General features: G+C 39.6%; 1 protein-coding gene across 2 annotated transcripts in view; it reads right to left on the bottom strand.

The window, feature by feature from the left end:
* CERT1 (ceramide transporter 1) overlaps window positions 1-24,456 on the bottom strand; it is a 123,093-nt gene that overhangs the window by 22,816 nt on the left and 75,821 nt on the right. The window contains exons 7-11 of one of the 2 annotated variants that reach the window (XM_067569189.1): window positions 17,397-17,554; window positions 15,900-15,992; window positions 9,400-9,486; window positions 2,789-2,881; window positions 2,098-2,175 (exon numbers count right to left, since the gene is read on the bottom strand). In XM_067569189.1, the coding sequence (XP_067425290.1) occupies window positions 2,098-2,175; window positions 2,789-2,881; window positions 9,400-9,486; window positions 15,900-15,992; window positions 17,397-17,554 (509 nt within the window). The remainder of the gene's footprint in view (window positions 1-2,097; window positions 2,176-2,788; window positions 2,882-9,399; window positions 9,487-15,899; window positions 15,993-17,396; window positions 17,555-24,456) is intronic. The other variant, XM_067569190.1, reaches the window with a different exon arrangement.

Raw genomic sequence — 24,456 nt, forward strand, 5'->3', positions numbered from 1 at the left:
TCAAGAACTGTCACACCCTCCATTCTGCATTAAGACTAAACACCCCAAAGAAAAACTGGCACAGGATAGATATCCAGAGCTGTTAAGGCCTATGTGGAGGAACTCATAGAAAGTCTACCAGTATTTGTTCTGTATGAGCTAGCAATAAAAAGCAAAAGAGCAACTAAACCAGCAATTGCTAGTTGGCTAAATATTCAAAAGGCATACAAGGTGAGAGTGAACTTCTGCAGGAGAGAGCGAAGCCCATCACATTAGGGGTTTTACTGACCTTTGGGGCTGAGAACCCTCTTGCATCCTAAGAAACCTGCCAGGAAGAAACATAATCCTCTATTGCAAAGTGTGCCAGACATTACAGCTTAGATGGACAGGCACTACCTTTGGTAGGAGTGTACTGCATGCTGTGGATACCCAAGTAATCCATTGAAGTATGTTTGCTTTTTCAAATTGTAAACAGATATGCAAGACTCTCCCTCGAGATGTCACTATTGTTGAAATTCCACTTGTAGGAATAGGGTGCCTGGAAATGAGTGAGAAATTTGATGCCTGATGATGATTTCTCTTTATTGAATGTCCAGATTGGTCATTCTAATCTGCCCAATAGTTGGATGAACAAATTCAGTTTAATGAAAAATATGATAATGGTCTGGAGACGCATTTATTCAAGGAAAGTTTATTATATACACACTTATTATTCTGTTTTTCAGTTTTGGAAGTATTTTCACTGGCTTGCATATTCTGAAGGAAGAGCCAAGTTGTTTGCCTGATGACCACTGGGTCTGGTTCTGCCTCTTGTAATGGAGAGCAGAGGGAAAACTCAGTTGTAGGAAAGGCAAGTCTGAGAACTCAATAAGTTCTCCGCTATTTTATCTTTCAAAATTCTTAAGCTTAAGGACGCTTTACTAATTTTCTTCCAAAATTACAGCCTCCTAGTCTGATAAACTCTAAGATATTTTCATGAAAATAGATTCCCAGCTCAATCTTCTTCAATCTTTGTTGTTAACAATTTAAGGGCTAAGGCCCAGATATTTCAAAGCTATTTAGGTAATGACTGTTAATGGGATTTTGGTTCCTAAGTGTCTAAACTCCTTTTGGAAATGAGATTCAGACTCCTAAATCAGTTAAGGCTTTGCAATGCTGAGCACAGCAATGTCTAAATACCTTTAAAAATTTGGCCCTGAGGCTTTACACAGGGCTTATTAAAACAGGTGTCATGAGCAACTGTACAGTGGCCATGGTTAAAGCTGTAGATCAGCCTATATGACAGAGCAATTTATCTGCTTTTTGATGAAGTCCTGTAATCCTTCTTCTGTTGCTTAATTGTCAGAAGGGTATATTGTTATCTTTTATGTCAAGAACTGCTTAGTCCATTGCTTCTTTGAATAGCTTTGTCCATTGAACATTTCAATGAGGCCATTAAAATCCAATGCTTATCTAATTTCCACTTACTGATCTACAAGTATATTTAGATTTGGGTATTGCATGTCTTGGCCCTTGCCACAAATCAGTCTAGAGGTGAATCTTACACAAATGGGTATAATAAAGTATATTTTTAAAAAAGATTCCAAACCCAAGCCATGCATATCCAATATAGCATTCTAAAATACACGTTTAGGGCTGAATTACATGACATACTGGCCATCTCAGTGGTGCAAACAGTGCCGTTGAAACGTAAAAAGATTTAGTTTCTTAATGGTCATTGTAACACATACATTAACTAAATATGTGAAAAAGACTAGGAAATTAAACACTTTTGAATAAATGATTTGCATGCAAGCGTAACAACTATCCTTCATTTTAAGTCAAATTTATCTCCATCCCACACAAACCAGGTATTTTTTTTATTATTTTTATTTTTTCTGCAGAAATTAATCCTACATTATTTCCCAGGTTTAGGCCTTTGGAAGAGTGATATGAATGCAAGCAGAAGTAAAAAGACAACCTTTCAGTACAGGAATAGAGAATTCCTTGGTATGTGTCTATTTTATACTCATCTAAAACAAGCACAAGTGATTAATGGAACAAAAGGAACCCAGGATGGAGAGAAGGTGAAATACCGCACACCAATATACAAACCCACTCTATGTATTCTTACAGTACCTGGGTGCTGAATCTGTGAACATCATCAGAGGCACTGACTATATCAATGGAAGACATGGAGGAAGAGCGACTATAGGGCTACCAGAGACAGACAAAGAAAAAAATCAAGTAATCAGAACAAAGGCACAACAGAGCTTTCAGCACAACTTCCAAGCACAAGATAATGAAGAAACAGAAAACAAAAGCACCACACGCAGCAAGCACAGCAGCAAAAGCTGATTTCATGCAACTATTACATATTATACTCCCAACACGTCCCTGAGGGGGAAAAAAGTAGCGTTTCCAGTAACACTGAAACAGGTCACAATCAACTCTGATAAAAAACCCTAGCTTTTTTATTTTAACTAGTTTAATGATTTTTTTTTTTTTAAAATAAAAAAAAGAATATATATTCTTTAAAGAATATAAAGTTTCTGGCATGATTTTTCCTTAATCTCAAACTATAACAAGCTTGCTACATACATATCAGGAATATTCTAAAATAGCCATTGAACTTAAAGATTTTTTTCAAGAAAAAAGTCCTCTCCAATCCTGGATATGTCAATTGCAAGAAAGTAACATGTTCAAAGTTACTAGAAACATCTACAAATTAGATCACACCAATCCATATGACTAAGGTATTAGTTAGGATGGAAATAGTGATTTTATTTACAGTAAGTACTCTCTGAAGAGATCCTGGGAAACATCTCACCTTTTGGACAAATCTGTGAGTCCCCACGGCAGAGTATCCATCACCAGAGGGTAATGATGTTGGCCAGTGTGATCTGACCTTTTCACTCTGAGACTAAGAGAAACAGGTTATATTTATTAGTACGTAACAGCTGTTTGGTGGACTCTTTAGTAGTTGGCAGTAGAGCTGACAGACCTATGTAAGAGGACGGAACAATGAGGTAGTCTTTTTTTTTTTAATCCTTTCGTAAGTCATTAATGGTAACAGAAACGTCAGGTGAGAACAACAATTAGATTTGAAAAATGTTTATCGTGTGTTGGATATACTTATTTGTGTAGGATATTCACCTAACTATAGTCAAGGTGAGTTTTATATAGGATTTGTCAGTTTCTTACTTCTATTAAGAATTGCTTTGGAGATACTAGAGGAGATAAATTGGCCCATGTTATTAACATTATTTATGCTGTCATGTTCTGTGGATAATGGACTTCTGTTTCCATTGTGCCCACATTTCTCAAACTAATTTTAGTTTTAAAATTGTTTTAAATTAAAAAGGACAAAATGTTCTATAGAAGGCAATGTTGCTCACCCTTTGCAGTAACAGTAGTTCTTTGAGATGCGTGTCCCATGTAGTGCTGCATTTCAGGTGCACACGCACCGCTCGAGCCTTTGGTAGGAGATTTCTAGCTATCAGTGTCTGTTAGATACACAAATGCACCCTATGTCTCCTCATGGCAGACACTGAGGCTATATAGGGGTGTGTGGGAAAATCGCCCTCAGGTACTTCTCAATGCAGTCATTCCCAAGGGAATAAATGAAGCAGAGAGGAAGAAGGGCGGGTAGCGAAGCACTCATAGGAACACACATCTCAAAGAACTACAGTTACTACACAGGTGAGTAACATTTCCTTCTTTGAGTAGAGTGCTATGGGTGATCCATTTCAGCTGACTTCTGAGCACTATCCCTAGAAGGAGAAAGGTGCTTGGGAACAGGATCCAGAACTGAAGACAGTACTGCAGAGTCAAGTTTCGCATCAGATCTGACAGCATGAAGTAGGGTCTAAAGAGTTGAAAACATATGGACTGAAATCCAAGTAGAAGCTCTATGTATCTCAGATACCGGACCATTCTTCAAAAATGCAGTAAATGTTGCCAGTAAATGTGTTCTAACCCCTGGGAGAAAGGAGGAGCTGAGCACCTGCAGACTCAAAGCAGGTAGAGATACAACCTGATATTCATTTAAAAAATATGAGCAGAAATAGGTGCCCCCTTTGAGCTATCTGCCTAGACTCTTCATATCCTTTCACAATCTCCTAAACTACTTGGTCCTATCCAGGTAGAAGGCTAAGGCTCTTCTAATGTCCAGAGTATTGAAATAGCATTCTTGCTGAGAACTAGGAGGTTTTAGAAAATATACTGGTAGATGGATAGACTGGTTAAGATGAAAATCCGATATAACCTTTGGTAGGAACTTAGAATGCAGATTTAAAGAGACTTTATTAAAAAAAGGTAAAGGGGGATGGAATCTGCCATTAAGGCTCCAATCTCCCTGACCCTATGGGCCGATGTGATGGCAACTAAGGTGGCTGTCTTCACAGATAAATGAAGTAGGGAGCAGGTCAATAGTGGTACAAATTGAGGTCTTGTGAGGTAGTTAAGAACCAGGCTGAGGTCTCAAGATGGGGCAGGGTGTCTAATGTGGGAGAAGAGATTACTCAGACCCTTAATAAATCTGGATGATACCAGGTGAGCAAAAATGGGAGAGTCCCTCGACCAGAAGATGAAAGGCTGATATGGTAGCCATGTGTACCTTGAACTGATGGATAACCCAGGTGTCTTCAGATCCAACAGGTAATCCAGGATGAGGGAAATGGGAACGGATTCCAGCTTGAGGCAGCAACCACTGTCTCAATGGATTAATCTCTTCCATTTTTGCATGTAGAGTAGAGTAGTGTGGACTGATGTTTTTCTACTGTTTAACAACAACATCTGCTGCCCCTCAGTACAGCAGGAAACTTCTATTCCTGAGGACCACCCAGGAACCATGCTCTGAGGTGTAGAGCTGCTAAGCTGGGGTGAAGCATATGACCAACATCCAGATGAGGATTGGTTGGGAGCTTGATTGATGGTTGGACACAAGCAGGTATGGGTATCAAGCTTGTCTCAGACCAGGTAAGTACTATCAAGATAACTGGCTTTATCCTACCTGATCTTGTTCAATACCCTTATAATTAGGAGTTATGGGGGAAAAGGCATAGACCAGGCTCTTCCTCCATAGGAGAAGGAAGACATCCCACAGGGAGTGGTGACCCAGACCCGCCCCCCTCGCCCCAAATGGAAAAGAGAACACTTCCTGTTCTTGGAGGTGGCGAAAAGATTGATATCTTGCAGTCTCATCTCTGGAAAATGCCAGGGAAAACCTGAGTGTCCCGCTCCCATTCATAATTGAGGGAGCAGTGTCTGTTGAGAGCACTAGCTGTGATGTTCCAGATGCCTGTGAGGTGGACCACTGAAATATGGATATGGTGGACTATGCACCAGTTCTAGAGCTTTATAGCTTCAGTGCACAAGGAGGATCTTACTCCTTCCTTCTTGTTGATGGACAACGTCCTTTCACGTCATGACCCTGATTGTTTTGCCCCTGACGAGGTTCAGGAAATGAAGGCAAGAATTCCTGATTGCCCTGAGCCCAAGAGGCTGATATCAAGACTGATTTCATTGGTTATCCCTCTGACCCGAGTTGTGAGGGTGCATCAGGGATGCATCAGTTGTCAGAGACACTGATGGGGTTACGTGACAAAGAGATTATGGAACAAATGTGGAGTTGCTTCTTCCACCGTTTAGGGAGTTCTTTAGGTGCAAGGAAACTGTCATCTGCCTGGTCCAAGGTGTCCCTGTTTGAAGAACAGGCAGTTCTGAGCCAACCTTGGAAGCAGCAGAGCATAGCTTTGCATGATTGATCACAAAGGTGCAAGCTGCCATATGGCTCAGAAGTTGAAGTCTTATTGTGGTCCGAGGGCTTCCCTGAACTGTTCCTACCAGTCCTCTCAATCACAAATCTGTCTGAAGATAGGTACACTCTAGTTGTCACGGAGTCAAAGTATACCCCTATAAACTATATTCTTTGTACTGGTACTAGCGTGGATTTCTGTACGTTCAGTTGTAAGCCTTCTGGGTAGATGATAATACTACCTTGAAGGAAAGACCCTAGAATAGCCAGTTGTTGAAGTACATGAAGGTCAGGATTATTTCTGGTTGAAGGTAAGCTGCCATTACTACTAAAACCTTTGAAAACACTCTTTGGGCCAAGGATAGACAGAAGGGGAGCACTTGGTATTAAAAATGATCTTGGCCTATGGTGAACCATAGATATTTCTTGTGCAATGGGTGTACAGTTATATGGAAGAAGGCATCTTGTAGGTCGAGGAATGAAAACCAATCCCTTTCCGGGTAAGGGACCAGTTCTATTGCTCCTAGCTGGAGAAGAGAGTCCACTTCTTGCCTTAGTAGAAGTTCGTGAGAGGGGCCCTAAAGAGGGATGGGGAATGGGGGTAGAAAAGAGAGACAGACACACACACAAACTGGATGGTATAGCCTGATGTTATGACCTGTAAGACCCACGGTCCATGGTCATTTGCTCCTAAGCCTGGTGTAAATCGACAAGGCAGTCCTCAATGAGAGGGAGATGGGGCTAAAGGGAGCAGCTCTAAATCCTGAGGAGTGGGATGATTTGAACTCTTGACCAGCCCATCAAAACTGCTGTTTAGATGACACCTGGGTGATTGTGGAGGGCCATGGAACAGGTCTCTTCCTCTGAAACCTCTCTCTCTTTGTAGGGGGTTCTGCAAATCAGTGGTATCCTAAGAACTGAGCAGGGCACAACCTCTGGACAGTCTGACCTACTAAACCGCTTCTTGCTCGTAGGTGTGTAAATGCCTGAGGAAGGTAGGGTAATCTTGGAGTCCTTCAGAATGTGCAGGGAGTCATTCATGGTCTCTGAAAAAGCCTATGACCATCATAGGAAAGGTCCTTTACTATACTCTGAACCTTTCTTGGAAACCATAAAAGTTGGAGCCATCACAACCTGCGCATAGCTACTGCCATGGAGCTAGTGGCAGCAGTGTCTAGGGATGCTTAGAGAGCTATTTTTGCCTATAGCGACCCTCTGCAACTACGTACTAGAATTGCTCCCTGCAGTCATGGGGCAGCTGCTCAATAAAGCTCACAAGCTTGTTGTAATTAGTAAAGTAGTGTTTGGTCATGACCGCCTGATAGTTTGCAATCCAAAACAGAAGTAAGTGGACAAGACAAACTTTCACCCAAAGAGATCCACTCAGTTTTGGTCCTTGTCACAGGGGGCAGATCTCAAAAAAGAGATGCCTATCCTGTTCATTCACTGCCTCCACCAATAAGGAGTAAGGTGGGGGATGGGAAAATAAAAAGTTGGAATCCATTGGTGCAACAGTGGCAAGTGTTTGCTTCACTGTCTTAGCAAGATTCATGAAACCTCATTAAAAGGTAACACCATTCTGGAGGGTATTACTGACTGCAAAATATCTAGCGACTTGTTCTGAGGATCTTTGACCTCCTCCAGAAGGATCTGCAGGGTGTCTGCTACCCTGCTAATGAGGTCCTGAAAAATGCCTGAAGTTTTCATCCGTGGAAGGAGGTTGAGCTATAACTGCTACATCCATCAACAACATTATGGGAAACTCAGGGATGACCTCTTCATCTGCCCTAGCATCCTGCTCTTCAAACATCTTCTCTTGTCATGGATGGGTAGTGGAGGATGTGAAACCCTAGTCTCCTTGAGGGACAGTACCAGTAGTCTTAAATTGCTGTCAAATGGCAGCCCACAGTATGGTCACTGGGGGGGGAGCCCATAAGGAAGCAGGGGTGGCATACAAGATTGGTTCCACTTTTCTTGCTGACCAGCAAGGCCCTCCCTGCGCAAAAGTGGATTCCTGAAGGGGTCTGCAGGAGAATCTGTCACTGAAATCGAAGGGACCAATTGGGAGTCCTCTTCCTCTACATCCTCCTACAGTGGGGCAGCAATTGAGGATGGAGCACAGTCCTGCACCATGAAGTGGCCACTCAGACAGAGGTCTCAGTACTGAGAGACACTCAGTACCTAACAACAATGGACACACTGGTTCATCCAACACCGAGAGGTCTCAAGTATCAACTCCTGTGATACCAAAAAGGACCCCAGTAGTGACCGAGGTTGCTGTACCTGATGATACCAATGATGATGGGTGTACTGCATCATTGTAGATGCCAGGTACCAATATTTGCTTGGGATTGAGGGTACCACTTGCACAGATACCCCCATCTGAGCAGCTTACATTGATACCATTGGCTGGGTTAAGGTGCGTGACAGGACTAATGGCTGAGCAGGATACTTTGATGCCAATGGCAAGGCCGAAATATATGGTACCCCAGGCTTATGCTCCTTACTGGTGGAGGATATATTTGCCCTATCAGAGCTGTGCCTCCAGTCCTTAGAGCTCCAAGACTTTGCATGCCCACCAGTACCAGAGAAAGAGTCTTTGGCTTCAACGGTACTAACAGTACTTTTGGAGTACAAAATTCTCGATGGGGACCTGGTCTTTTTTGGAGCTGGCTCCTTAGAACCCTAGAGAGTTGGTGCTCCTCTTTTTGGGAGTCTTCCCAGCAGGCTCTAAAGACTTCCCTTTTTTAGGGGAAACATGCCTCAGTATTGACAGGGTGCTGGATCTGTCCATGGATAGATGTACCGAGGGGGGGAGGTGTAATCTCCTGACCTGGCTCAGGGGGTGGTTACAGGGAGTGTTCCCTAGCCAACAGTTTGAGCTTTATCTCTTTGTTTTTCCTAGCCTGGTCTTAAAGGGCCAAACAGAAGGAGTGATTCTGGGAGACATGGGACTCCCGCAGGCAACAGACACACTTGGGGTGCCTGTCACTTATTGGTATAGCTTCCTGGCAAGAGAGAGGCAGGATCTGAAGCCTGGTGAATGAGGCATACCCCCACCAGGAGAAGACAAGGGAAAAGAGAGGGGAAAAAACAATCCTCTCCCCTAAATCTAACTATACTAAACACTGACCTAACAACTATAAACTAACTGAGAGAAAGAGAAGAAAAGGCCAACTATGCTTTAGGCAGACACACTAGGGTTCTGTCTTAGGCCAAAGGGATAGAGAAGGAAATGTGGGTGATTCACCCACGTACTCCTATACAGCCTTGGTGTCTGCCACAAGGAGGCATAGGGCGCATGTGCAATCTTCATGTGCACCTAAAGTTTTGCACCCATTCGAAGAAGAACTAGTACTTACTACTTAAGCCTGTAGACTCTTTGGGGTATGAATTGTCTTTTTGTTCTGTTTGTACAATGCCTAACACAATGGGGTCCTGGTCCATAAGGAGGACTCCCAGGTGCTATCATTCAATCAATCTTTTACTATACAATTTCTAAGGGTCAAACTTCTGTGCACATAGCTTTGGTAGGACTTTGCTCACCGGTAATAGGAGTCCTGTGAATGTATCCCAGTACAGAATTTGGACCATAAAAAGATTTTTAAAGATCTTAGGTTGAAATATGGTACTTTAAAAAAGTAAGAACTAATTTCCTCTTAGATATTTAGTTCTATTAATACCTGTTCTTCTATTTTATCCTGTCTGTCAAGAGCAGCTTCAACAGCATCAAAGAATTCTTCTTCATTGATCAGACTATTAGGACCCTCCTAAACCAAAAGAAAGAAAAATAAACAGTTAAAGAAAACGGAGGAAACATGAATGCTATACTTCAGAAAACGGAGTTTAATTTAAAAAATGACAGTCAGTCAATTTGATAAATTGCATGTATTTTTATCAATGTAAGAGTCCTAATTCTATCTGCAGATGAAGCACATATTCAAAATAAAGTTATGAACCTATTATACAAAAGCCATTTTTCATAACAGCGAGACTTTTCACCATTAACTTGAGTTTAACAAAATTATTAGAGCATAACTCAAAACAAAGCACTACTTGTTAAAAATAAGAATATATTCCAATCAATGCATTTAAAGAACTACAATTTCAGAGTTGTAACACAAGTCAACAAAAGCCAGGAAATTCACAATTACAAAACAAACAGTCAGGTCAAATTTGGCTAAAATTTAGGTTTTATGTATTCTTCTCTCTCTCACTCTCACACACACACAAATATTATTTTACTATTATTATTATTGAATATTATTATTATTATCTGAGCACTCTTTTACAAAGTCAGACAAAAATGTTTCCCTAAATCTTTTAAAAATCCCAGTGTAAAGTGTAATTTAAATTATCATTCCATTACAGGGATTTCAGCACAAAGATACTGAAATATTAAGCTGTATTTCAGGTATGAAAGGATGACAGTGACTAAAAAGAAATAAAGTATGTTCATTGTGCAAGCAAAGAAAAATGCAAAAAGTAAGAAACAGCATGGTAAAGCTTAAGTTTGACCTTGAAGTTCCTCTAAATTTGATCGCTTAAAGTTCTATTACTAATAAATGTATGTTTTTTAAAAAATCATCATCATAACACTGGCCTTTTAAGACCAGTCTGTCCTTCCTTAATTTACCCTATTATAAACACATACCATATGATGTGTAAAATCTTGGCCCCCTGCTATATTTAGACTCCTGTAAAGAACAGAGGGCCTATCAACTCTAAAAGTTTGTATTAGTTTATCAGTTTTAACATTACACAATAAAATCAGTTTTATTTTTAGATGGCAATTTACAAAAAGACTCCTCCAACTTTATTTTAAAGCTGTTTTTACACAGTCATCTTTCTAAAATGGCCTGGCCCAGAAATTTCAAATCCATTTTTGTTTGTAAATCTTGCTAAGAAATGACAGCCACTATTTTTGGGAGTGGATAGACGTTTAAAGGAATAAAGAGGCTTTTAAAAAAAACATGTATAAAAAGCACTGTTTATAAATATAAATATTTAGAAACAATCCCATTTTTTAACTTCAACTGCTGGGCTGACCCACGAGGGCAGAGACTTGGGACAAAAAAGTGGCAATGGCCCAAGAGGTCATGGACTGGAGGACACACAGGAGAGGGTCATGGAGCATGCCAACCAGTCTCAAAACGAGGGAGTTCAGAGACAGGACAAGGTACTAACTGGAAGGATGAAAGACGGGGCGGGGACATCAGGAGCAGAGTGGAGATAAATTCAAAACTGAGAACTGAACACAAAGCACTGCAGTAATGCCTGCTGAATCTGCAGATGGCTTTTAGCTCCTCGGCTTTTCCTGTAAGGAAAATTAACTGAATTACCTTCCTGCCCTATGAAATGGAGTCAAACAGCAGGATTGTCCCAACCACCCACCCTTTCTTCCTCTTTCTGTGGTCTGGTCACTTGCTGCCTGACTTTCCTCTCTGGCAAATTCAGAGCAAAATATACACCAGAATGCTTGCCAGGTACCATGATACTTTAAAGGAGTTGTAGTAAACAAGTAAAGGATTTTTGGACATGCATACAGCCATTAAGAGAGGTGGACCATCTGGAGACCAACTAAGAAAGAAACTCATTAATTTAAGCAAAAAGTTATCAGCCTACAAAATCATATGCCTGTTTCATAAAGAAAAGTTGTAAACATGAAAGCTCTTCGAGTGTCATTATTTGGTGTCACTGGATAATAAAAGCCACCACGCCTCCTAACTACAGAAACGACAATATTTGAGACAAAAAGATCAACCAGTGTTATGCTGGAATCTGCGGCAGCCAGTTAAATTCAAGTAATTTCCCTTTCCAGTGAGTCAGTCAACTGACAAATTCATGACATGGCTGGAGATGTTTGGGAAACTCGTGTTTGGAAGAGCTCAAGAAAGTCCATTCTTATTATACTTGGATGAAACTAGAGTGTTTTATTCTGCCCAACTTAATATTTGTCCAATATGAGTGGGAAAGACCTATACATGAGGACTGCCTGTTTTGCTGTCCACTGAGAGGATGCGGTATGGCAGGACAGGGGACTGGTGCAAATCTGTGAAGTTTTCAACAATCAGTTCTTGCAGCTGGAGTGGATCGTATTGCTGTGTTAGTACTGGCACTGGTGCTAGAGCTATAAGAAGAAAACACAGTGAAGTGATCTTGTGACTAAAATCCAGACTATTGCACTCCAAGCTATTTGGACACAATGTTTACTTCACTGGAAAGCTTTGGCAGTTAAGTGGATGCCAGTGGAACTGAAAAAAGTACCTGATGAAGCTGTAGAAGTTGACAATTTTATTAAAAGACCAGTGCATGCTTCTTCATTGTTTGATGGGAAAAAAAAGGTAACTCAACATTAGCAGTTTTTCTTCCAAACTGAAGTTTGGTGGCTTTTATGTGGCAAAGTTTGGAATTATGTGTTTGAACTCAAAGAAAAATCAATTCTTTTCCTTGCTGAATGTGACTTTGCCCTTGTAGAATACTTAAATGACCAGCATTGGTTTCCTCTGAATGCTTCGCCTCAGGTGCAAAATAAGACATGGGTTTTAAACCTGGAGGTCTGCAACCATCCTGCCCAGCCCATACCGCTAAATGGGAGGGGCCTGGAAAAAATTGTGAATCACTGAGTTAAGGTATACAGACATTTTACACATGCCATATAGAATCATAGAATATTAGAGTTGGAAGGGACCTCAGGAGGTCATCTAGTCCAACCCCCTGCTCAAAGCAGGACTAACCTCAGCTATATCATCCCAACCAGGGCTTTGTCAAGCCTCACCTTAAAAACCTCTAAGGATGGAGATTCCACCACCTCCCTAGGTAACCCATTCCAGTGCTTCACCACCCTCCTAGTGAAAAACTTTTTCCTAATGTCCAACTTAGACTTCCCGCCCTGCAACTTGAGACCGTTGCTCCTTGTTCGGTCATCTGCCACCACCGAGAACAGCCTAGCCCCATCCTCCCTGGAACCCCCTTTCAGGTAGTTAAAGGCCGCTATCAAATCCCCCCTCACTCTTCTCTTTTGCAGACTAAACAAGCCCAGTTCCCTCAGCCTCTCCTCATAAGTCCTGTGCTCCAGCCCCCTAATCATTTTTGTTGCCCTCCGCTGCACTCTCTCCAACTTGTCCACATCCTTTTTGTAGTGGGGGGCCCAAAACTGGACACAATACTCTAAATGCGGCCTCACCAATGCCGAATAGAGGGGAATAATCACTTCCCGTGACCTGCTGGCAATGCCCCTCCTAATGCAGCCCAATATGCCATTAGCCTTCTTGACAACCAGGGCACACTGCTGACTCATATCCAGCTTTTTATCCACCGTTACCCCCAGGTCCTTTTCTGCAGAGCTGCTGCCCAGCTCGTCGGTCCCCAGTCTATAGCTGTGCATGGGATTCTTCCTTCCTAAGTGGAGGACTCTGCACTTGTCCTTGTTGAACCTCATTAGATTTCTTTTGGCCCAATCCTCCAGTTTGTTTAGGTCACGCTGTATCCTATCCCTACCCTCCAGGGTATCTACCACTCCCCCCAGCTTAGTGTCGTCCGCAAACTTGCTGAGGGTGCAATCTACCCCATCCTCCAGATCATTAATAAAGATGTTGAACAAAACCGGCCCCAGGACTGACCCCTGGGGCACTCCGATTGTTCATCACTCCATATGTTCATCATCATCCCATAAAAGTTATACTTCACCACATAGCCTTAATTTTGTCATTTAAAAATGTGTGTAAATACATGTGAAGTTATTATATTACTAGAAGATTTAAAAATGCCATTTCCTTATCAAGGGGTCAATTTCCATTGTGCTACAACAGTCTAATAACATCCAATAAAAATGTTAGTTGGTCACTGTTATAGGTAAATTGCACTATTTAACAAGGCCCATAGACACACACAAACTTCACACATTCACCAACCCCAAAGGTAATAAATGTTTTTTCTTTTATCTATAAAGCAATCTTACAATTTATACAACATAAGCACCACCTAAACCATGAAGCTCTGATGTTTGCAGAAGTCCAGGAATTTTAATTTTGAAAATTTTAGTTCTTATTAAATCACAATACTAGATTACATAACAGGAAAAGTTAAGGTGGGGGGAGGAAGCATGGAGTGACAGTGAAGTGAGTGAAGAAGTAATGCATTGAATGAATGAAATTATTCCTTAGTATATCATTTTAAAAGTTTAGTACTTTTAAGTTGTTTTAAGTAGACTTATTTTATGGAAATTACAGTACTATTTTCAGGCTGATAAGCAGAGACTCTTTCAACTAATTCATGCCTTACAATATTCACAAATTTTATTTATTGATGGATTTCAATAAAAGCCCAAATTTCTAACTACAATATATGTTATAAGTATCAAAACATTTTCTTTGAACTCCTACAACATACCTTAAGGCTTATCCACAGAGAGACTTAATGCATGGCAAGTTCGAATGTAAGGCTACAGTGCACTAACCTTTTGTGCACTAAAGCTATGTCTATATTGCGCTGCAGTATGAATTGTGGGGCTGTGAATTGCAGAGCACACCAAATCATTGCACTCTAATTGTTCTGTGTGGATGCTGCTGGTATGAACTAAAAGGTACCTAGTTCATGTTAATGTAGTCCTTTTAGTTTGCACCAGCAGTGTCCACATGGTGCAGTTAGTGCGCAACGTAATTCACATAACTATAATCCCAGCTGCAGGGCTATGTAGACAAGTCTTAAGTCACTGTGTTCAGCAGTTCAACACTATGGAACTTTTAGTGCACTGTAGCAGGGTCCACATGATGACCGTATACAACAGTTTAGTGCACTGCAGACTTCCACTACTGCTTGCTGCACACTAAGTCCCTAAGTGCACACATGTGGACAAGCCCTTTGTCATGGATATTTAAGAAGTTTTGTAACATGCATCAGCCCATTTCAAATTTCAAAATTCAGACTGTTAGGAATATAATGGCCAAGATCCTGGGGTGCAGTGCAACTGCTTTTCATCACAGGACACCTGATTCTCTCCCTAAAAAGAAAGGAGAGAATCACCTCAGTGTAGGGGAATCTTCTGGTGCACAAAGGTAGCAAAGCAGCTCCTTCAACCCCCCACACATCCTACTGTAGACATAAGGGGCATGGTTTGGGAAGAGGAGCATGGTCTAGGATTTCTGAAAATCTCCAGTTGGTATATCCATCTCCTGGGAGGGCTGTGGGGAGCAGAATCAGAGGTGCAAAAGATCCATCTATGCACTCCATCCTTTCATTAACTGCACCATGTACTCCTCAATCACAGCAGAGGAGCTGAACTTAAAAGACCATACACAAAGCAGTCGCTGGACATCTTCGAACAAAATTTACTAATACTTTATTTCTCAGACAAGATGTGCACCTTTTTATTTACAAAATTTTGATCTACATGGAAGTGAAAGTCTTAGCGTGCCTGTGATTTAGCTTAGCTGCAGTATGGATGCATACATTTCATAATATTCCACGAAGAGGTTTAAATTTCTGCAAAATTTAACCCATGCAGTACTTGCATACTTGAGTGGTAAGCTGCTTAGATGTACATAGCTTAACTATTTTAGCAGAGCTTCAGAGAATCTTTTAAGAAAGTTATGAATTCATGAACCAGTTTAAAGGGACACTAGCAAGTCAAAAACTTGTCAAAGTTTAAATTAGATTCAGATACTATACCAGCCTCCAAGTTCAATTATTATATTTCCAGTTTTCTATTTCAAATGTTTTTTCTCTTCTCTGTTCTGCATAACTGATGCATACAAACATGGAAAATCTGATTTCAGGAGCCCGGAGGGAGAACACAAAACTAACTATACACAAAGTTTTGTCATACGTATGAAGCAAACTGAAAAAAATTCAGAAAAATCTTATAACAATATTAGGTATTGTTTGTAATAAGTAAAATATTTCAGACAGAAAAATGTTTGTCAGTGTCACTAAGTATACTCAGATTTACCAGATTCCTTTCCCTCATTCTCTGCAAATTTATGGATTGAAACCCTTCCTGCAAGTTTCCCTGCTGCAGAGTGCATATTTAATAAATACTGATAAAAGCAGATGTCAGTTACACAGGAAAATCATGTTGACACTTGCACAAAAAAAATCACTTCAATGAAGGATACAAGTTAGTCATGAAAGGATTTAATCTACAAAAATACTAAGCAACATCAGAAATAAGCATAATTCATACCTCATAGTCCGGCCCTCCAAAATGGCACTTTTTCTTAAGTTCTGTCATGGCATTTTTGTATGCTTCTTCTATTCTTCGCCTTTTCTCAATTTCCTATAAGAACACACAATTAGATTCTGAAGCTGTTTATCTGACTCAAACATTATGAGCAAGCATGCTAAAAGACGGACAACCAATTTAAAAAAAATGTAGTGGGGTACATCCGCATGCTCCTTTAATTTCACTTTTTGCACATTTATGCTAGTGATAAAGTTTATGTGTATTATGTATGTATATATGTATGTACATTATGGCTACACTTCAGAGCTTGCAGCGGCGCACCTGCACCGCTAATGCAGATGCTGTGACCTGACGGGAGAGAGCTCTCCTGTCAGATTAATTACTCCAGCCCCCATGAGCAGCAGTAGCTATGTTGGCAGGAGAAGTTCTCCTGCTGACATAGTGCTGTCCAGACCAGCACTCAGGCTGGTATAACTTACAATGCTCAGGGAGTGGCTTATTCACACCCCTGAGTGACATATCTTACACCGACATAAGTGTAGTGTGTACATAGCTTATGTATGTAGTTCATTATTTTCACATTCAAAACGATGGTGTAAAAAAGTCTGTACAATCCAACATCTTTGTATTGAAAATGGTCCTGCCCTAGTGAGAACTGAAGGTATTTTCTGATGGTTGTATCAAAATATGGAAATATGCATCCCTGAGACTGAGAGCAGCAAACCTAACTAGACAGCAAATAGGGGATGATGGATCCAGAAGTCAGCATTCTGAACTGAAACTTCCAGATGCACCGGTTTAGTTTTCTTAGATCCAAGATCGGATGTAGAATCCCATTTGTCTTCGGAATTAGTAAATAATGGATGAACAGATTCATCATGAACCGCCATTGCCACTAGTGATTAGCTACAGGGAGGGCAATTCTGTTCTCTCTCCCTAAAGTTGCTTCCCTAATTGTTGTAAGATTTGATTTATTACTCTTTAGAAATTATTTTGTTTTCAATAGATGTATTAATTACACCATACATTTAGACAGTATTTTAAAGTTGTAAAAGACCCCTCCACAAAATTGTGTGTCTAGGTATTGCCACCATCCTTCATTATTACTATTAACACAGTACTATAGATTTGCAGAGCGCTTTATAATGAAAAAGCAACTGGTCCTGCTCTTAGGAAGTTGTACAAAATATGCCTATTGTTATGAAGAATTGCTAGCTCATCTCTAGATTAAAAAACAATTAAATTTAGGAACAGTTTATGAACAAGGTGTGGTAGAAGACCAGCACAGGATGGATGACATGCTATATGATCTGTACAACAAGGATGGACCTTCAGCATTTGCCTAGTTTCATCAAGTTAATTTACATTCCTAAGGTTTCTATATAACTGCATGGAATATGAACACAAGTTAATATCCTCATCAAAACTGAAGTTTCAGGTTAAATGAAAGCAACTTGATCTACTGTATAGTAGCAAAATGAAAGGGAAATCTCTTACCTTATCCAGTCTTTTTTGCCAGCTCTCCTCACGTTTTACCATGAGTTCAATACAATGAGAAAGTGTAGCAAGGATTCCAGCAGTAGTTGCCTTGAAAGTTATAGCTTCCCCTTTAAAGTCTATGCCATTAATTCCTTTGGGTGTTACATGTGGAAATACTAAAACAAACAGATAAGATTCATTCCCTCTGATACCCACCTTAGTGACTCAAATGAATACTGTATCACGTAAGTCTTAGATTACAACCAGCTGTCTAAAGAGGCTCCTAGCTAGACAGTGTGAAGTTCATTTTAAAAAATAAAAATAAAGGACACCAATAATTCCCAGCTATCCAAAGGAGCAGGAAAGAGGCTCAATGGCAAGAATGCATTCCTTCAGCTTCCTCTTACTTCGTCTATTTCCCCAACTCTACTTGCTATGCTGTGTTACTCAGCAAATAATGTGGGTGGAAGGAGTGGTAATACTTTTTAACAATAGCACTTTGACAGCTTGAAGTGGGGTCTAATTAAAACAGAACAACCTTAAAATTTAGCTGATAATGTATTGAAAAAGCAACCATTTTAAAATTCAGTCATACCCAAAATGGAATATTAAAGTGGCTTTAAATAGATGCTTGAATTTAAAAAAAAAATAGCAGTAAAACGTATTATCTTTAAAAGGTAACCATTATAGCAAGTGTGTTGAAGTCTCCTTAAGTATAACGGGTTCCGTAGTTTCAAATACTTCACGCTGTCATCCAAGCCATCTGTTGCTAAGGCTATTTAAACAAATCACTTAAAAATGTGACAGAAAAAATGTACCTATAACACATCAAGCTCATACAAAGGGTGACAAAATAGTATATAAAACACAGCACATGTAATATCACAAAATACTAGAAAGCAAAGCAACTCCCCTGTTAAAAACACAGTTACATGAGGTTAGGTAACTCTCATCGTACCATTGTACAAGCAAATAATCAACAGTCCAGCAATAATGCTCTTTTTGTCTTTGTCAGTTTGTCACAATATTATTTACTTTATAACAAAGTTAGACTTTATTAAATTTAAAACAGAATAACATTTGTAGAAACCTATGTAACATGTATTTGCCTGACAGACTGAGCTAATGCCTTCAACTGGTTACGCTGTTCAAGTAAAAAATATCAATGATATAGTTGTAATTGCTGTTCTCTAAATGGTAAAAGACTGCAAACATCTACAGTCAAGGGAACGGAAGGAGCGTATTACGTGGTCTCAAGGAGCGGTATAACACTCTAGAGATAGTTAGGACTCCCCTCCTTTAAACAATAAAAGGCTTTCTGAAGGGAAAGTTAAAGATTATATATCGCTTCAAGTTCTCCAATCATGGGTTAAACTTAAACCAAAGGCTTCAAATACCCTAATCTACACATGTGATGTGAAAATAATTGTATTCTCTCATACAGATCACAAAATATACTGCACATTGAATAATATAGAAAATATCATTTAATTTAGGGGGGAGGGGGCGCCCCACAGGAAAAGAAAGGTGTGGAAGGAGAAAATATTATTCCACAGGGATAGTGAGGGTTTGTCTACATTGTGGGGTAATGTGTGCTATGGAGCTGTGATTTCTAAAGCCCATTAATGTGTTGTGTATTAATTGGCCTCTGTAGACATTGCTAAATGTTCCCTAGTGCACTATAGCATAGTGCTGTTATATTAAAGCACACCAGGAAACATGTAGTGCACACCAGCAGGATCTACATGGCTGAATTAATGCGCAGCACGTTAGTGCACTTTAGAAATCAAAACACCATAGTGCACTTCACCATATGGTGTAGGTAAGCCCTGAGCAAAAGCCAGTACCCTCCCCTTCACCAACTATGGAGAATACTGAGGAAAGAACGCAGAGGAGGTCAAGACTGGAAGAACAGTGTGAGCAAGCAAAAGAATGGTGCAGTGGGTTCACAAAGAGCAATAAAAATTAGCAGCAATTTAATTCAGAGATCGATAAGAAGTATGGAAAAAGTGATTAAGGAAGGAGACTGTATGGTCTTGTTTCCTAGAAAAACTGAAGAGTCTAACTATTATGGATTTCCTGATATGTAGGCCTCATGAACAACACAAAAAACATAATAGGAATTCAGCAAATTCTGCAAAGACCCAAATCATGGCATCTACAACTTTCTCCCGCTCTTTATGTCAAGGTCTGAACAGTGGTGGGAAGAAAAGGGAAGAGACTGGGTGCGTTTTCAGTTGACACTTGCAGTCTTCCCTGATGAAAACTATCCCAGCTGCTTGTCTCTCCCACAGATGCCTGATTAGGTCAGGAAGGCAGAATGCCTGTAGTAATGTCATACACCAGGTGGAGGCCTCATTAAGCTCTTAGATGTTCACTTGTTCAAAAATTATTTTTCCCTTTCATATTTTAATATTGTCCCTAATGAAGGTACTAGTCCACAATGAGGACCACATCCGTATTAATTTTCAAACGTCAGCTGTTTTTATTATAGCCTTATTAAAAACTGTGATTAGCGATTGCATGGTTAAGGCACTGGACTGAGATTCAGGAACTCAGTTACATTCATGGTTCTGCCACAGATCCCTTGTGTGACCCTACACATGTAATTTAATCTTTGTGTGCCACAGTTCTCAATCTTTTAAAAGAGGATAATATTTGGCTTTCCTACCCTTTGCCTGTGTAAACTCACTCTTCAGAGCAAGGAAGTCTCTTATGAATCTGTGCAACACATAGCATAAAGAAGCCCTAATCTCTGTTAAACCCTGGTAGGTGTTAATACAAAACACTAATAAAGCCCATTATTTTTGTTTTTAAATATATAATGGAAAAAGTACTTTACCCACTTGGCCCACAAGAGACCGATGAATAATTTTCACGCAGACTACCCCACCTTTGGGCAGTATCCAAGCATGGAAAATTTCAGCTACATGAGGTGAACATTTTGGAAAGTTACAACCATACAAAAGCAAAGGGTTATAGCAGTAACTGCTTTGTGACCTAAACCCTAGCAGGTATACCAGGTATTAATAACATAACTGTATGTAATTTCATAGATTCATACATTTCAAGGCTAGAAGGGACCATTATGATCTTCCAGTTTGACCTTATAACACAGACCATAGAACTTCCCCAAAATAATTCCTAGAGCATCTCTTTTATCAATCTTGATTTAAAAATATTTGTTCCCCATGTAGTTACAGACGATAATCAAGTCACCCCTTAAACTTCTTTGTTAAACTAAATAAATTGAGCTCTTTGAGTTTATCAAGAGCCATGTTTTCTAATCCTTTAATCATTCTCATAGCTCTCTATCAACCCTCTCTATCAACATCCTTTTCAATTGTGGATGCCAAAACTGGATGCACTATTCCAGCAGCAGTCACACCATGCCAAACAAACAAGTAAAGTAACTTCTTTACACCTATGCAAAATTCCTCTGTTTATGAACCCAAAGATCGCATTAGCTCCTTTGGCCAGAGTGTCAGACTGGAATCTAATGTTCACCTGATTATCCACCCCCTCCCCCCAATCTTTTCCAGAGTCACTGCTTCCCAGGATACCCAAATATGGCTTACATTCTTTGTTCCTAGATGAGGACATTTACATTTAGCTATATTAAAAGGCATATTGTTAGCTTGTGCCCATCTTACTGAGCAATCCAGATCACTCTTTATCAGTGATCTATCCTCTTCATCATTTATCACTCCCTCAATTTTTGTATCAGCAAACTTTATCAGTGATGATTTTATGTCCTCTTCCAGAAAATGGATAAAAATGTTAAACAACCTAAGGAAAAGAAGTGATCCCCATGGGACCCAACTAGAAAACACAACTGGGTCAGTGCTTCCCCACTTACAATTTCATTTTGAGACCTACTGATTAGTCAGCTTTCAATCCATTTAATGTGTGCCATGTAAAACTGTTCTTAAAGAAGAGTTAAGATTTGCTATTTTGGCAAACTTTTAAAAAGGAATGTGATTTAACATGAATTTCAAGTAATATCAACATTAAAAAAATGAAAAATTCAGAAAGGCAGTCATTTCTATATTTTTCAGTCCCAGGAAGATCAGATGCACACAGTAAAAACACAAAATGTGGGGTGAATTTCATGATGGGCTATCTCATACGTCACAATCTAGTTTATACAGCAAATACCTCACTGAAATGCAGATATAAAAAAACAATTACTGATTAAGGCAAAACTCCTACACATCATCTCACAAAATTATAAAACCTGATAAAGCCACCTCATCCTTTTAAAAAATATCATGCAGTGAAGTTAGTCAGAATTCTTATCTCACTGAGTTTAGTTTTAATAGCTAAAATCACAGTTTACACTTTCATGTAAGAAACATCAGCATTTCAGAAAAATTGTGTGTGGGGGAGAAGGAGGGGCAAAGTTGTGTCAAATATAGAACATTATATGTAATGATATATCATGCAAAGTCAGGAAAGAAAATGAAAGACAATGGAGCATACAGACCTATGAAAAATCTGGGGGACAAACCATGGTCAAGCGGGCAACTGCCCCACTTGTCCCATACAAAATGACTCCTCTGCAGGCAAGTGGCATTAGAGAAGGCTTTTTCCAATATTGAGGGATTCACCCTAAAGATCTCTAATCACTCTCAACAGCAAGGGTTTTCTGTATAAGATTAGGGGGATAGGAACACTAGACTATTAAGACTTGGTCTACACTTAAAAGTTTTACCAGCATAGCTACATCAGTTGGGAGTGTGTGTGGAGAGAACCATACCCTTAACTAGTCAGTAAAAGCCCTAGCGTAGATGCAGTTATATCAGCAAAAGCTTAAAAGTCTAGATTATTCCATTTGGGGAACTGATTGAAACTATACAGGCAAAAGAACTCTTGCTAGTATAAGCTGTCTCTTCACAAGGGGTGTGGGTTGTGTCAGTATAATTTTACCAGTATACTGATAACAGCAAACCCTTTTAAGTGTAGACAGGGTCTAAAAACGCTGCTGATGAATGTTAATTCCAGGATGACAGTTTACTACTTCCTTTAGTAAAACAGAACACACTAGCACTCCTTGATTAGGATACATAAGAACGGACATACTGGATCAGACAAAAGGTCCATCTAGCCCAGTATATTCTGTCTTCCAACAGTGGCCAATGCCAGGTGCTTCAAAGGGAATGAATAGAACAGGTAATCATTAAGTGATTCCTCCCATCAGATTATTTTATTTAATCAATTAACTGACCGTTTAATAAACAGAAGCTGTGTTGTGACAGTTGTTTCAGATAATAAAAAATGCACTTGCCACTATAAATGAGCTTTCAAGCACAACTTCATACAGCTTTATACTTTCATCTAGTCATTGACAGAAAGGGCATCTATGATCAAAATTCTAGCTTAATTTTTTTGCCATCCACCCAAATATAAGTAAATAGAACCTGAAGCTAAAACATTTTACATCTTTTAGATAAAAATCATTCAAGTGTTTGTTATGAAACAGTAAAAAAAACTTCTACACTGTGGAAAGCTTAAGTGTGCATATGTCTTCCTCTCTTTCCTCAAAGGGTATGCAGTGTTTCCTACAGTTGTGAGTTATGCCAAAACTAAACCAGGAATTATTAAAAAGCATAACATTAGTTTGCTTGCCAGATGCGTAGTGCAATCTACTCAATGGAGGAAACACTTTATACTGCTTTATTTTGCTCTACGACTCCTATGGCTGATTAATAGATTTCTGTTGACGGGTTCCTTCTTCCATTTTTCCCCAAAACAGGTTCCACCTAGTCCTCTAAGAAGAACATTTGCAATTAAGCAGACTTTGATAATGGAAACTGTAAAACAGGAGAAACATGGGAATCTTAAAGGCTTCAGCAGGCATTGAAAAATTTTCTGATGCCTCCCAGTCAAATACATTATTTGGGTCAAATTAATCTTTTCTAGTATAATATTGCAAATGTTTATATATAAAAAACCTAATTTTTATCGATGCTATTTTCTGGAGACTTCTCCATGTCCCTGAACAGCTTTCAGATTTTCTTCCCCTGCTTTACATCAAACAGCCTTCAGATTCAGTGTTGCAACCACCAATCTATAATCCAAGGAATACCACATGGGACCCCCTTGAGTGTCAATCAATGTCAACTCAGGAGGTCTGAGGTAGCAGTTGGACAATGTTAAAAAAAAGACTCCTACAAATGAAGGGGCTAAATACATTGCTTCCACAGCAATTTCAGACCAGGGAGCAAGAGAAAAAGACAGGAAATAAATTACATAAATAAATGTTTGGAGTTTACTTTTGGAAGTAGCAGAAACAGGCCAAACTTGAAAGTTTCTAGAACAACAAGACTGAAATGCTTATTCAGATTTCCTGCACATATACAGTAGGTGCTGTGATCATAAAAATAGAAAGTAAAAATTTATACTCCACATTAAAGTTGATAATTTGGAGTCAACAGGAAGATTCATAAAGATATTAAGAATTATCAAACCCCAGGAAGTCCAGAAGATAAGGCTGAAACTTTAACTGGCTTCATTGTGTCTTCCATCAGCAAATCCCTTACAGAAAGGTGATTTAGGGAAACAGCATCAGTATTAGGCGCTTTACTAGTATACTGTACCAGCAAAGGACTCCTACTATGAATGCAGCTTATATGGGCAAAACTGCATTTTTGCTGGCATAGATTATTCCAGCTGTCTCCCTCACTCACCCCAAGTTATATTGGCAAAAGCAGTTTTGCCTATAAGCTGCATTCACATTACAGGCTTTTGCTGGCACAGCTATGGCAGTCATAAATCACACCTGATCATAACCCCGACCAACATCATATTTCCAGCAAGAGTTTGCAGTGTAGACCTAGAGTTAGACATAACAGGAAATTTGAAACTGTCAAGCTCACAACATTAACATTTACTTGCAGCCTTTTGTATTTAATATTCTAGAGTGAGAATCACAAAAACAGGTGGTGAATGTTAACAAATACTGAAATGTGACTAGTCAAAAAGCCTTGATCCTGTAATTGACAAGATTTAAAATAGTTTAATTAGTGAAGTATGAGCAGTTACTATTCCTATACACATCATTAAGCTGTTGATTTGC

The sequence above is a fragment of the Emydura macquarii genome, unplaced genomic scaffold (genome assembly GCF_026122565.2).
Source record: "Emydura macquarii macquarii isolate MOO-44397 ecotype Brisbane River unplaced genomic scaffold, CSIRO-AGI_Emac_v2 contig_2897, whole genome shotgun sequence".
NCBI classification, from domain to species: domain Eukaryota; kingdom Metazoa; phylum Chordata; order Testudines; family Chelidae; genus Emydura; species Emydura macquarii.